General features: G+C 48.5%; 1 protein-coding gene across 1 annotated transcript; it reads right to left on the bottom strand.

The window, feature by feature from the left end:
* Positions 1-2588: 2588 nt before the first annotated feature.
* Positions 2589-8112, bottom strand: LOC122386339 (chitooligosaccharidolytic beta-N-acetylglucosaminidase-like). The gene is made up of 6 exons (XM_043375450.1): positions 7973-8112; positions 5147-5779; positions 4643-5029; positions 4301-4444; positions 3396-3638; positions 2589-3225 (listed from the first exon to the last, which is right to left on the bottom strand). Exons 2-6 carry the CDS (start codon positions 5741-5743, stop codon positions 2758-2760), a joined length of 1839 nt encoding a protein of 612 aa, XP_043231385.1. The 5' UTR covers positions 5744-5779; positions 7973-8112; the 3' UTR covers positions 2589-2757.
* Positions 8113-12431: the final 4319 nt, after the last annotated feature.

The following is a 12431-nucleotide window of genomic DNA, read 5'->3' as shown; positions in this document are numbered from 1 at the left end:
CTGTAACCCGATGTTTGGGAGTGTTTAGAATGACGTTCATCAAAAAAGGCCTGTCAACTTTCTCCTGTCAACTTCTTAGGGAGACTGTGCAAAATTGACTTGATCTAAAGTCATCTGTACGATATCAAAATTCAAATACATGCATTTTGAACCTAATGTTACTCTTATTAATCGCTTAAAGTTTCAAAGCGATCGTTCGGTCGGTGTATGGCGAGCATTCTAACTTTTTTTGGGGTAAGGTCACTTGACCTGACCTGGTAACCCGATCATAACAACTTGTAACGTCTTACATGTAAATGGTTTCATGTAACATTAGTTATCATGAAACTATAATAACGCCCTCTACAGGTCCAAGTGCCAAATCAAAGCCAGCGAGTGATGGCACTATAGATCTGTCGTCGTTTCAGATAAAAATGACTTGTTGGCCGCTGGCAATGAAATTCAATGAAATTCTGGGGAAATATTTTAAGTCTTTATATTGAACACATTATTTCACCCTTCGATCGATAAATCACGTTTGACGGCAAAAAAGACTTCGCGATTGAACTACGTTACTTTTTTAAATTTAGTCCGAACCTTTTGAATAGAAGGATTCACAGGGACAGAGCCGAAGCTTATAGGTAGCCCTGCCCTCTACCCTCCGATCGCGCAATGCCGGTTCTATGGCAGAATTTGCAGTCCAAAGTTTAAAGTGCGCACAGAGCCGCGCACGGCCGGTCCTCTCACTGACTTCGTTTGGCTACGGCCTGCCACAAACCGCAATCATACCTGTAAGGAGGCTCATTAAACGTCAATCGCCCGTCGCGCTTCGAACCCGGACTGTTATAACCGGGAACGCGTGCTCTCACCACGCGGAGTCCAACGCTCTACCGACTGAGCTACGGGACCGGCCAATACTTATTGAGCCATTAACCCTCGCCCCGTTGGGGGGGGGCCATTTTGGCCCCCCCCCTGTGGTTTTTCCTGAATAGCAAGAAAACGGCGGCGCGCAGCGCCGCCAAATTTTCAGTACCTTCCCGGGCATCGATTTGACACCTTCACACCAAATTTCAAGTCTTAGGTCACCTTAGGTCAGGAGTTATTGAGGTCAAACTGAGGTCATGTTCGAGCAAAAATGAGCAAAAAACATGCAATCTTGAAACGCTCACCAAATCTACAGTTATCAAGCAATTTCAAAGTTCTTTATATGGTCTAGTAGACAAAAAGTGGCGCTACAAAACTGCTATCTCGGATTTTCAAATTTTTGGTTTTTGACCAAAAAAAATCAAAAAAATGATTTTTTTAGAAAAACTTTGAACAAATCCCGCATTTTTCCGAATTTCGAAAAAAACGGAATATATGTGATAGTCCCAGCGCTCTTCTATATACATACCAAATTTCAGATCGATATCTCGTTTTTTGGCCAAGTTATAGCGAAAAAACTGTTCAAAAATGATGACGTCAAATTTTTGAACTCAATTTTTAGCAATTCTAGACCACGTACGGCAAAACCAAGACCACCATTGAACTCCCCGTGACGAGCTGCATCGATTCGATACCCATTGTATGCAAAAATATTAACTTTCAAATTTGACCTAATTTGACCTGACCTTGACCTGACCTTGACCTGACCTTGACCAAAACGTGATCTAAGCTGGCCCCAAAGGCTGCCTGACCCATATAATCGCATTTGTCATGTAAAATGGACCATAAAACATGTATCACACGACACTTTCATATTGTGACCCCCCCGTGACCTGACCTCTGTGACCTGACCTGGTATCAGTGACCTCAAATAGCAAAATATGTGTTTGAAGAACATTTCCCCATCGATGATTTTCAATGAAATGCATTTTACTCAATTTTACAACGCATTTCTTGAAGTGCCTGTAAACGGTGAAAATTGGACCTTTGACCTGACCTGTGACGTCATCGGTTTGACCTAGGTCAATAAAATTGGGTCACAAGGTATTTCCCCGTTGGGGCTATCCAACGCCGTTTACCGCTTGTCGCTATGTTGCGTGGTTCTCGAGATCTTAGGGGGGGGCCAAAATGGCCCCCCCCCCCAACCGGGCGCGTTGCTCGGCAGAGCCCAACGGGGCGCGGGTTAATGCTTTTTAAAATGGACATGGAATACACAACTTCAAAACAAAAAGCGGGCAGTATGCAAACTGCCCAAGCTTTTGGGTGCCCAAGGGGTCGGGTAGTATGCATACTACCCGGGCGGTATGCATACTGCCCGGGCTGTTGGGTAGTTTGCATACTGCCCAAGTTAGCATATGGCCCGTAACATATATATATATATATATATATATATATATATATATATATATATATATATATATATATATATATATATATATATATATATATATATATATATATATATATATATATATATATATATATATATATATATATATATATATATATATATATATATATATATATATATTATATATATATATATATATATATATATATATATATATATATATATATATATATATATATATATCGTGAATAGGCATAAAGCAAATCATAGCGCGGTCTGTCAAAATAAAGCGGCTCTTGCCCGCCCCACGTACCCGTTATTATTATAGCTACGCTGACTTGACCCTTGCTTTATTGACAACAAACGCCCCGGTAGTCGACGAGCTAGTCAACTCCGATCTGTTTTATGGACCCTGACTACCCTAGCTAGCGATAAAATTTTATTGACATTCGAACTACCCCAGTCGGTCAATTGAATTGCCGTTCTGACAACCCTGACGGCCCCTACAGTACGCAGATGCCGTCGTTCATGTGGCAGTACTCGGGCTGCATCAGTTCGGCGCCGATGCCGCGCTGCACCATCCGCTCTCTGTGGTGCACCAGCCGGGTGAGTGCCGCCGCCGAGTCCGTGTCCGGCTCGGCCCACAGCCGCTCGGCCAGCGCGGCACCGCGCGGCCACAGCCGGCTGTCCAGCGTCTGGGCGTCCGACTGCTCCGACCACAGCGCCGCCGAGCCGCCCCGCACCAGAGACACGTAGTCGGCGCCCGACGGCTCGAAACTCCGGGCGATGGCGCGCGGGCTGTTGTCGTACACGGTCTGCCAGCTCTTGTAGGGCGCACACCAGTTATGTCCGGCGCCGACCCAGGCCGAGAAGCCGCAGTCGAAGTACCAGGCGTCGTAGTTGGAGATGACCAGCGGGTAGCCCTGCTGGAGGAGGTCGCCGATCTGCTGGTCGCTGCCGGTCGTCCACACCTTCCGACAACGGAGAGGGTGAGTAACACACCCGTCAGAGCAGCAGTCACAATGCTCAGCGTCACAATGCTCGTACACTGCGCTCCTTGCGGCGTCAAGAAGGCACTCGTACTATCCATACACCTTGCACGGCCGTAGCGCTCGCCGGACTACCCCGGCCCTCCTCTCACCTGAATGATATACTGGAACGGCGGCAGTACTGAGGACGCTCCGCTGGCCTCCTGGCTGGTCAGGTCGCTGGTCCATAGCAGCAGCGGCGTGTCCCTCCCGCTCACGTTCCTCCAGATATCGGCGGCGCGGAGCTGGTACTGAGCCCACAGCTCCATGTACTCCGAGTCGTCGGTCGGGTCGCCGCCGTGGTCACTGACGTAATCAGCAATCTCCGGAGAGGTTTTCCAGCAGTTGATGTTGATCTACCGAGCATCAATACACGGGAGATATCAGATAGATGAATAAGTGTCACAAAGTCACGTTGAGACAATAAGCCATTCTTGTTCGGCATTGAACGACTACGAGTGTCCGTCCGTCCGTCCGTCCGTCCGTCCGTCCCGTTCGGACGATGACGTGTGCCCGTCAGGATGTCAATCTGTCCGTCTGTCTGTCCTTCTGTCTGTCTGTCGGTCTGTCCGTCTGTCCGTCTGTCCGTCTGTTTCTGGCTCTGTCTGTGTACTCGCCTATATCCATTTTTCTCACTCAAACACAAAAATGCACATAGCACATGATATCTATGACAAAGTGCGCTCAATCACGGTCGCCGTTCAGAAACAAAGCGCGTTCCCAGAACGGACACAGTCGTTGGGTGTGCCGCGCGGGGTGCCAGAGTCTACTCTTATCGTCACGGACACGTGTGAACCGTCAGCTGCAAACACTCACTGCGACGCTCAACAGGTGGTGGAGACGCGTAACGCGCCCATGCTGGCGGCTGAACGCGACATTATCGGTCGGCTAAATACAGCATCAATATGATTGGGCTGGCTAGACCAGGAGTATTGAAGATGTTAGTTGGCTGAAACGTCGTTGTAACTGATACACATGCGAAGGCGGCTCTGCACACTGAATCTCCGTCACCACCTACCTCATCGCCTCCCATGTGGAATATGTCCGGCTGGAAGAGGGTGTTGAAGTCCTTGTAGATCTTCTCCAGCACGGTGTACATGTTGTCGTTGATGATGTTCATCTGGCCGCAGGGCGGCTCCACGCAGTACGACTGCCACGGCTCCTGGGATAGCAACAGCGGCAGTTACTTATACATAGGAATGAACGGAGAGCAATTAGTGCTGGGGTGCATCTAAACGTTTAGCATTTTCAACAAATATTTCTGCATATACATCACAGCAAAAAAGCAAAGTCATAGCCTCATGATAACGAATGAATATATAATGAATATATTACTAAATTAGCCCCCCCCCAAACTGACCTCTCCGACGCAGACGGCCAGCCTGCCGAGTCCGGCGTCCTCGCCCCACTGCCAGCCGTAGCCGACGTGGGCCGGCGCGTCCAGCTCGGGCAGCAGTCGGACGCCGCGCTGCCGGCCGTACCGGACCAGCTCGGCCACCTCCCGGGCTGTGTACACCTTCCGCGGCGAGTAGGCGCCGTACTGCACCAGACGCGGCTCGCTGGCCACCTCGATCGGGAAACTGTGCGTGTCCGTCACGTGCCAGTGGAGCGTGTTCAGCTTGTTCATGGCCATGGCGTCGATGGTGCGCCGCAGGGCAGAGAGAGGGATGAAGCTGCGAGCTGTGTCGATGGTGAGCGCCCGGATCGGGTACACGGGCGCGTCGCTGAGAGACGCAGAGCTCAGGATCTGGGGACGTGCATCCATGAATGGTCAATACTTCGGAACAATGCAACACAGCTGAAACAAATGGCAAACCTGAAATCGAAACACTCGCAGATGGTTCGGCGCTTGATCGGCACTCACCTGCAGACAGGCGTTCTCGTCGTCGTACTCGATGAGCTGCGACAGGGTCTCCAGGGCGTGGCGCGCGCCGAAGAACGTGGTGGCGTTGATGGCCACGCTGACCTCGCTGCCGGCGGTGTAGCTGACGACCAGCTGGCTGTCCTCGCTGGTCTCCAGCGTCAGCGCGGTGCCGGCCGACTCCACGGCCACAGTCACCTTCACGGCCTGCTCGGCTACGGCCGGCTCACAGGCGCCGTCCGGCCGGCAGCCGGCCCGCCGCCCGCCCAGACCCGACGGCTGCAGCGCCCGCAGGCTGTCCAGGAATATCTCAGTGGCAGTCTGCAGCATCGGCTTCACCGGGTCGGGCGCCACCAGCTGGAACTGGACGCTGTCGATGAGGAACGGCACCGTCTCGGAGCCGAACGCGGCCGGCCCGGTGGGACGCGGCCATACCACCGACAGCTCGCCGCAGGTCAGCTTGCACGTGCCGAACTGCATGCCGTCGGTGACGCCGGCGGCTGGGCGGCGCACGCAGCTCCCCGACTCGCAGCGCCACGTCCACACGGACGGCTCGGCGCGCGCGGCCGCCAGCGCACAGCAGAGCAGCAGCAGCCGCATCGTGAGGCGCCGAGCTGGATGAGCGCGTCAGATCCCCTGTGGGCGGGAAAAGACTCACTTTTTCCTTTATGATCACCTCGATCACCCACATATCTGAATATAACCTAAGGTTTAGGCTGTCATGCGTGGCATTCATGACCATTATGGATAAAAATTCCAACTTTATCTCTTCATCGCGCCTTAACCCGCGCCCCGTTGGGCTCTGCCGAGCAACGCGCCCTGTTGGGGGGGGGCATTTTGCCCCCCTAAGATCTCGAGAACCACGCAACCTAGCGACAAGCGGCAAACGGTGTTGGATATCCCGATCAGGGAACTACCTTGTGACCCAATTTTATTGACCTAGGTCAAACCGATGACGTCACAGGTCAGGTCAAAGGTCCAATTTTCACCATTTACAGGCATTTCAAGAAATGCGTTGTAAAATCGAGTAAAATGCATTTCATTGAAAATCATCGATGGGGAAATGTTCTTCAAGCACATATTTTGCTATTTGAGGTCACTGATACCAGGTCAGGTCACAGAGGTCAGGTCATTGGGGGTCACAATATGAAAGTGTCGTGTGATACATGTTTTATGGTCCATTTTACATGACAAATGCGATTATGTGGGTCAGGCAGCCTTTGGGGCCAGCTTAGGTCACGTTTTGGTCAAGGTCAGGTCAAGGTCAGGTCAAGGTCAGGTCAAGGTCAGGTCAAGGTCAGGTCAAGGTCAGGTCAAATTAGGTCAAATTTCAAAGTTGATATTTTTGCATAAAATGGGTATCGAATCGATGCAACTCGTCACCGGGTCTCTGTTTTGTCGTACGTGGTCTAGAATCGCTAAAAATTGAGTTCAAAAATTTGACGTCATCATTTTTGAACAGTTTTTTTCGCTATAACTTGGCCAAAAAAACGAGATATCGATCTGAAATTTGGTATGTATATAGACGAGCACAGCGACTATCACATATATTCCGTTTTTTTTTTAAATTCGGAAAGCTTTTGATTTTTTTTTAGTTTTTCTTAAAAAATCAATTTTTTGAATTTTTTTGGGTCAAAAACCCAAAATTTTGAAAATCCGAGATAGCGGTTTTGTAGCGCCGCTTTTTGTCTACTAGACCATATAAAGAACTTTGAAATTGCTTGGTAACTGTAGATTTGGTGAGCGTTTCAAGATTGCATGTTTTTTGCTCATTTTTGCTCGAACATGACCTCAGTTTGACCTCAATAACTCCTGACCTAAGGTGACCTAAGACTTGAAATTTGGTGTGAAGGTGTCAAATTGATGCACGGGAAGGTACTGAAAATTTGGCGGCGCTGCGCGCCGCCGTTTTTTTGCTATTCAGGAAAAACCACAGGGGGGCCAAAATGGCCCCCCCAACGGGGCGAGGGTTAATATTGGAGGGCAGTTAGAGTGCCAACACATTATTCTGCAGACTACTCGAGTACTTGCCTAAGTGCGCGTACGAGCTATTGTGAGATTCCGATGGAAAATTCCGCCACCGAAGCAGCGAGCGCTCCGTGGGAGACGGCACAGCTGCCAGTTAAACTCGGGCTGCACAATGCACATATGTCAGTCTGACACTGATCAGAGAGGTGGTGGGTATAGCATGTGCATTGCTGCATTGCATCTATATTTAGGGTGACATTTGTATTTCGGAGTCCTCAACTAGTCAATTTCCGAATCATATAGCATGTTTTATCAAAACCGTAAACAGCCCCTCCTTGACCGAGAACGTTCGATTACGTGTCGAATATTTATTGAAGTGGTTATGCACGTCAACATTGCTTCGTAAACTACATGTGAAGAAGGGCATGGTTGCTGCGTAATGCACTGCACGTACATACGTACATCAATAGAAGGTGATGGCGACAGATTGATATAACGGGATATTTGACTGTGACATAGTGACACAGTCACATTGAGTACCAATAACCATTGTGCAATGTGCATGTATCTTTTTCTCTGAGCTATATTTTTCTTAGGCTGGTTCTCTCGAAGCGGGTGGCAATGTCCTTTCCGTAGTTAAACAGCAAAAAAAGGCACCATAAAACGAGCTACAAGGGTGGAAACTAGAATAGATAAAAGGACAAAATGCGAAGCAAAAAAAAATTGAAAGTATGGACACCAGTCACCAACCCTCTACTCAGAAGGCAAGAAAATGTATCATGATTGTAATTTTTTGGGACTTCTACAAAACACCGAAATGAACACAATGAGCTGTGAAAAGTCTGTGAAAAGTCGGCTTACCCGGCTCGAAGCACGCTGTCGCTTCCTATCGCACAACTGAGCTGTTGCAGTGCGGATCAGCCGGGTCACCAGTCCGGCTGTCTTCAGCAGACGACCTGCAGATGACTGACCCAGCAGGAGACCTGGCTCGACCGGTGTGTTCGTACTTTTATCGCCGGCCTTCATATCAGGGCAGGGCGTGCGACCTCCCTCAGTAGAGCGTGGGAGAGGCGTGTGATTCTCCCGGGTGTCGCCGTGCCGGACGATGGCAACACGGGATCCGTTCATATTGGCCGGCTAATGTTGCCTTAGCTTAACCCGCGCACCGACGGGGGTCTGCGCCAACTTAGTACCGACGGGGGGGGCGGATGACCGCCCCCCCCCCTGAGATCTCGAGAACGAAGCAAGATAGCGACAAGCGGTAAACGGCATCGGATACGCACGGTCAAGATCTACAATTTTTACAAAGGTCATTTTCAGGTCAGGTCAAAGATGACGTCACAGGGGTCGAAAAAGTCAAAATGGCGGCGCTAAATATGGATAAAGTTTTTCTCGAATAACTTTCGAATTAGTCAAGATAGGAACAAACTAAGGGCATCATCGTGATCCTCTCGTCAATCCGCATCGAATGATATATATGTTGACCTCGAAAGGTCAAGGTCAAAAGTTGACCTCAGGTCACGTGACCTCGAGGTCATCATGTATATTATTCGATGCGTCTTGACGAGCTGAACACAATGAGACCATCCACGCGTCTGTATCTTGTTCCTGTACGGAGTTATTGGCCAAAAACCTTTGGTGACCTTTGATGACGTCACATGACCTCACAGCTGCCCAACAGCAAAACAGACCTCAAGGTAGTGAAGTTTGATCGTATATGAAGTCATGTATGGTATATGGGGCCATTCCGACCCGTTTTAGTGGTAAAAACAGGGAGTTGATTTTTCCCCCATTGACTTATAATGGGGAGGTCGCGAAATTGACCTGACCTTAGGTCACCGATATCAAAATTCCGAGATATACAAATTGTAGCTACTAATGACCTAATAACATCCTGCGACTTTCAAAGGCCTCCGACATCTGCTGTAGCTCTGGCACGGTGACAAAGTTGCAAAAAAGTGACTTGAGGTTGGGTCATTCAAAGTGACCTGGTGACCTGACCTTGAAAGGTAGGAGGTTCAAACTTGCACACCATGTGTAAAATTGATAAGGGAATAGTCATACCAAATTTCGCGGCGCTACGCGCCGCAGTTTTCCCGCTATTCGCGAAAAACCTCAGGGGGGGCGGATATCCGCCCCCCCCCGTCGGTGCGCGGGTTAAGAAGTTACAGCAGTTAAGTTGAAGATATTTGAGGTGAGCATGAAACGACTTAAATGTGTATGAACATGTTAAGGAATTGCCTGAGCCTTTCGAATTGTTTTGTTGCATTTATGTAGAAAAAGAAGACGGGCCTTGGGCATTAATTTAATTTCGAATGTTAGCAATTGCTTTTAATTTTACAACCGATTACAAGCTGTGGCCTACAAGACAAACCGTTTTAAGTTTTAACCCGGCACCGCCTGGGCTATTTCCGTACCCACGACAGCCTGGGGGGGGGGGGTCGGATCCGACCCCCCCCCCTGTTATCTCGAGAACCAATGGTCGTATCGAGCCCCGCGAGGCGGCGTTCGAAAGGTCTCTACGAGACCTTCCCAAAGCACTCTTAAGATTTTAAGATTGAGGTCAACTTTCGGGTCAAGGTCAGGTCAAAGGTCAAATTCTGGGGTTTTGCATGATTAGGCTTACGGACAGCGGAATCGACAGCTGCTGCTCGAAACTCACCAAAAATGACCTCAAAGGCCTAGCGAAGGTACCATGTGCGTATAGGGGTCATACTAAGTACGGGTCAAGGTCAGGTCAGGTCACGAAAGGTCACGGTTTTCACTTTCTGCTACATGGGCGTGCGACACATGTTTTATGGCTTATTTTTCACGCCGAATCCGATGGTGATGGTTATATGTGACCCCAAGTCACTGTGCTTGGTGATAAGTGTGCATTGAAAGCATAAAAAATCGTTTATTACATACATAACTAAGAGAGGGCTAAGAAAAAGGTCAATTTTTCAACTTTTTATTTTTGACATAGAAATACACTTTTCTAGACGAGCTTTGTCCCAGGAATCTAGTGGTGCCATTTGTTTTCACATGCGATGTTCAGAAGTGCCTCTAATTCACGAAAATGCTTATGAGGTCACCATGCCCTTTGCATGTTGGAGCTATTTTTTACAATTTGGGGGTCAAAAATTAAGATAGAAAGTTGAAAATTGGGACATCTAATGTTCTAATAGAGCTCTATAACATATATTCCGGTTTTTTGGAAATTCTCAAAATTTTGGATTTTATTAGCTGTTTTTAAAAAAATATAGTTTTTTGAATTTTTAGGGGTGAAAAACGCATTTTATGGAAAATCCGAGATAGCCATTTTAAAGAACTCGTTGAGCTGCATCTATTCATGTCCTTAATTTGCAATTTGCTTCAAACCCTGATTTTTTGCGATTTTTTAAACATTTACCACTTTTTGACTGAAAACGCCATGTAGTTACATCACTAAAATCGATATATCTCATAACTTTTTGGAAATTTTTTCTTCAAAATTGCACAGGAGACGCCAAATTGATGGGGAAGAAGGTATGCCAAGTTTCAAGTCGATATCGTAAGCGGTTCATAAGTTATTCAAGAAAAACGGAGGGGGGGTCGGATCCGACCCCCCCCCCCCCCAGGCGGTCGCGGGTTAACCGCACAATACACAATTGCCTCTGGTTAATGGCTATTTAGTATTTAGCAATTGATCTACAACAATAAGATCACCAAAGGGAACCACTCCAACGGTAGAGGCAGGCCAATATGCAATCGTATGAAAGGTTCTGCTAGTTGCTCAACTTTGCACTTCAGGAGGAGACATAGGGCGGGAGAGGTGACGAATTATTCCATCAACAGCCGTGCAAGGTCTCGCGGGAAGTGAAGCACGCTATTTAGATTAAAGTACTGCCACCCAGCGAGTCCGTCTGTTCTGCCTGGTACGACGTCGGGTCGGCAGGGGGCGCCACTGCAGGAACCACCAGTGGACTACGGGACAGGCCCGTCCGCGGTACCTATATTGAATGGGTCCCATCCGTGGGTCACTGAGATGAACCATCTGATTCATCCTACAGTGCTTACGACAGCCAAGTGGTTTATGAAGCTTATCTTTAGTTTTAACTTGTGTGGGGACTTGCTTAACACGCGCACCGACGGGGGGGGGGGCGGATATCCGCTCCCCCCCCTGAGGTTTTTCGCGAATAGCGGGAAAACCGCGGCGCGTAGCGCCGCGAAATTTGGTACGACTATTCTCTCATCAATTTTACACATGTTGTGCAAGTTTGAACCTCCTAACTTTTAAGGTCAGGTCACCAGGTCACTTTGAATGACCCAACCTCAAGTCACTTTTTTGCAACTTTGTCACCGTGCCAGAGCTACAGTAGATGTCGGAGGCCTTGGAAAGTCGCAGGATGTTATTAAGTCATTGGTAGCTACAATTTTTATATCTCGGAATTTTGATATTGGTGACCTAAGGTCAGGTCAATTTCTCGACCTCCCCATTATAAGTCAATGGGGGAAAAATCAACTCCCTGTTTTTATCACTAAAACGAGTCGGAATGGCCCCATATACCATACATGACTTCATATACGACCAACCTTCACTACCTTGAGGTCTGTTTTGCTGTTGGGCAGCTGTAAGGTCATGTGACGTCATCAAAGGCCACCAAAGGTTTTTTGCCAATAACTCCGTACAGGAACAAGATACAGTCGCGCGGATGGTCTCATTGTGTTCAGCTCGTCAAGACGCATCGAATGATATACATGATGACCTCGAGGTCACGTGACCTAGGGTCAACCTTTGATCTTGACCTTTCGAGGTCAACATATACATCATTCGATGCGGATTGACGAGAGGATCACGATGATGCCCTTGGTTTGTTTCTATCTTGACTAATTCGAAAGTTTTTTTTCGAGAAAAACTCTCTCCATATCTAGCGCCGCCATTTTGACTTTTTTGACCCCTGTGACGTCATCTTTGACCTGACCTGAAAATGACCTTAGTAAAAATTGTAGACCTTGTGCGTGCATATCCGATGCCGTTTACCGCTTGTCGCTATCTTGCTTTGTTCTCGAGATCTCAGGGGGGGGGGGTTCATCCGCCCCCCCCCCGTCGGTACGAAGTTGGCGCAGAGACCCCCGTCGGTGCGAGTGTTAAAATTCTGCCTCCCCGAGCCCAGATTTTCCATTCTCAGGCGGCGGAAGGTTCGGGCGAAGAACAAGACATAATGCGTCGTGGAACGAATTCACACCTGCTATACTGCCCTGCCACTTCAAAGGAAGGGGTACTGTACTCCGGTCGGGTGGAGCTCCCCTAGCCCTACCCTCCCCACCATCCCCACTTCATCCCCACCTGTCCTCCCTA

Source organism: Amphibalanus amphitrite, unplaced genomic scaffold, assembly GCF_019059575.1.
Source record: "Amphibalanus amphitrite isolate SeventyFive unplaced genomic scaffold, NRLGWU_Aamphi_draft 000247F_arrow, whole genome shotgun sequence".
Classification (NCBI taxonomy): Eukaryota; Metazoa; Arthropoda; class Thecostraca; order Balanomorpha; family Balanidae; genus Amphibalanus; species Amphibalanus amphitrite.
Note: the sequence above shows the minus strand (reverse complement) of the source record. Positions and strands in the feature narration are given on the sequence as shown.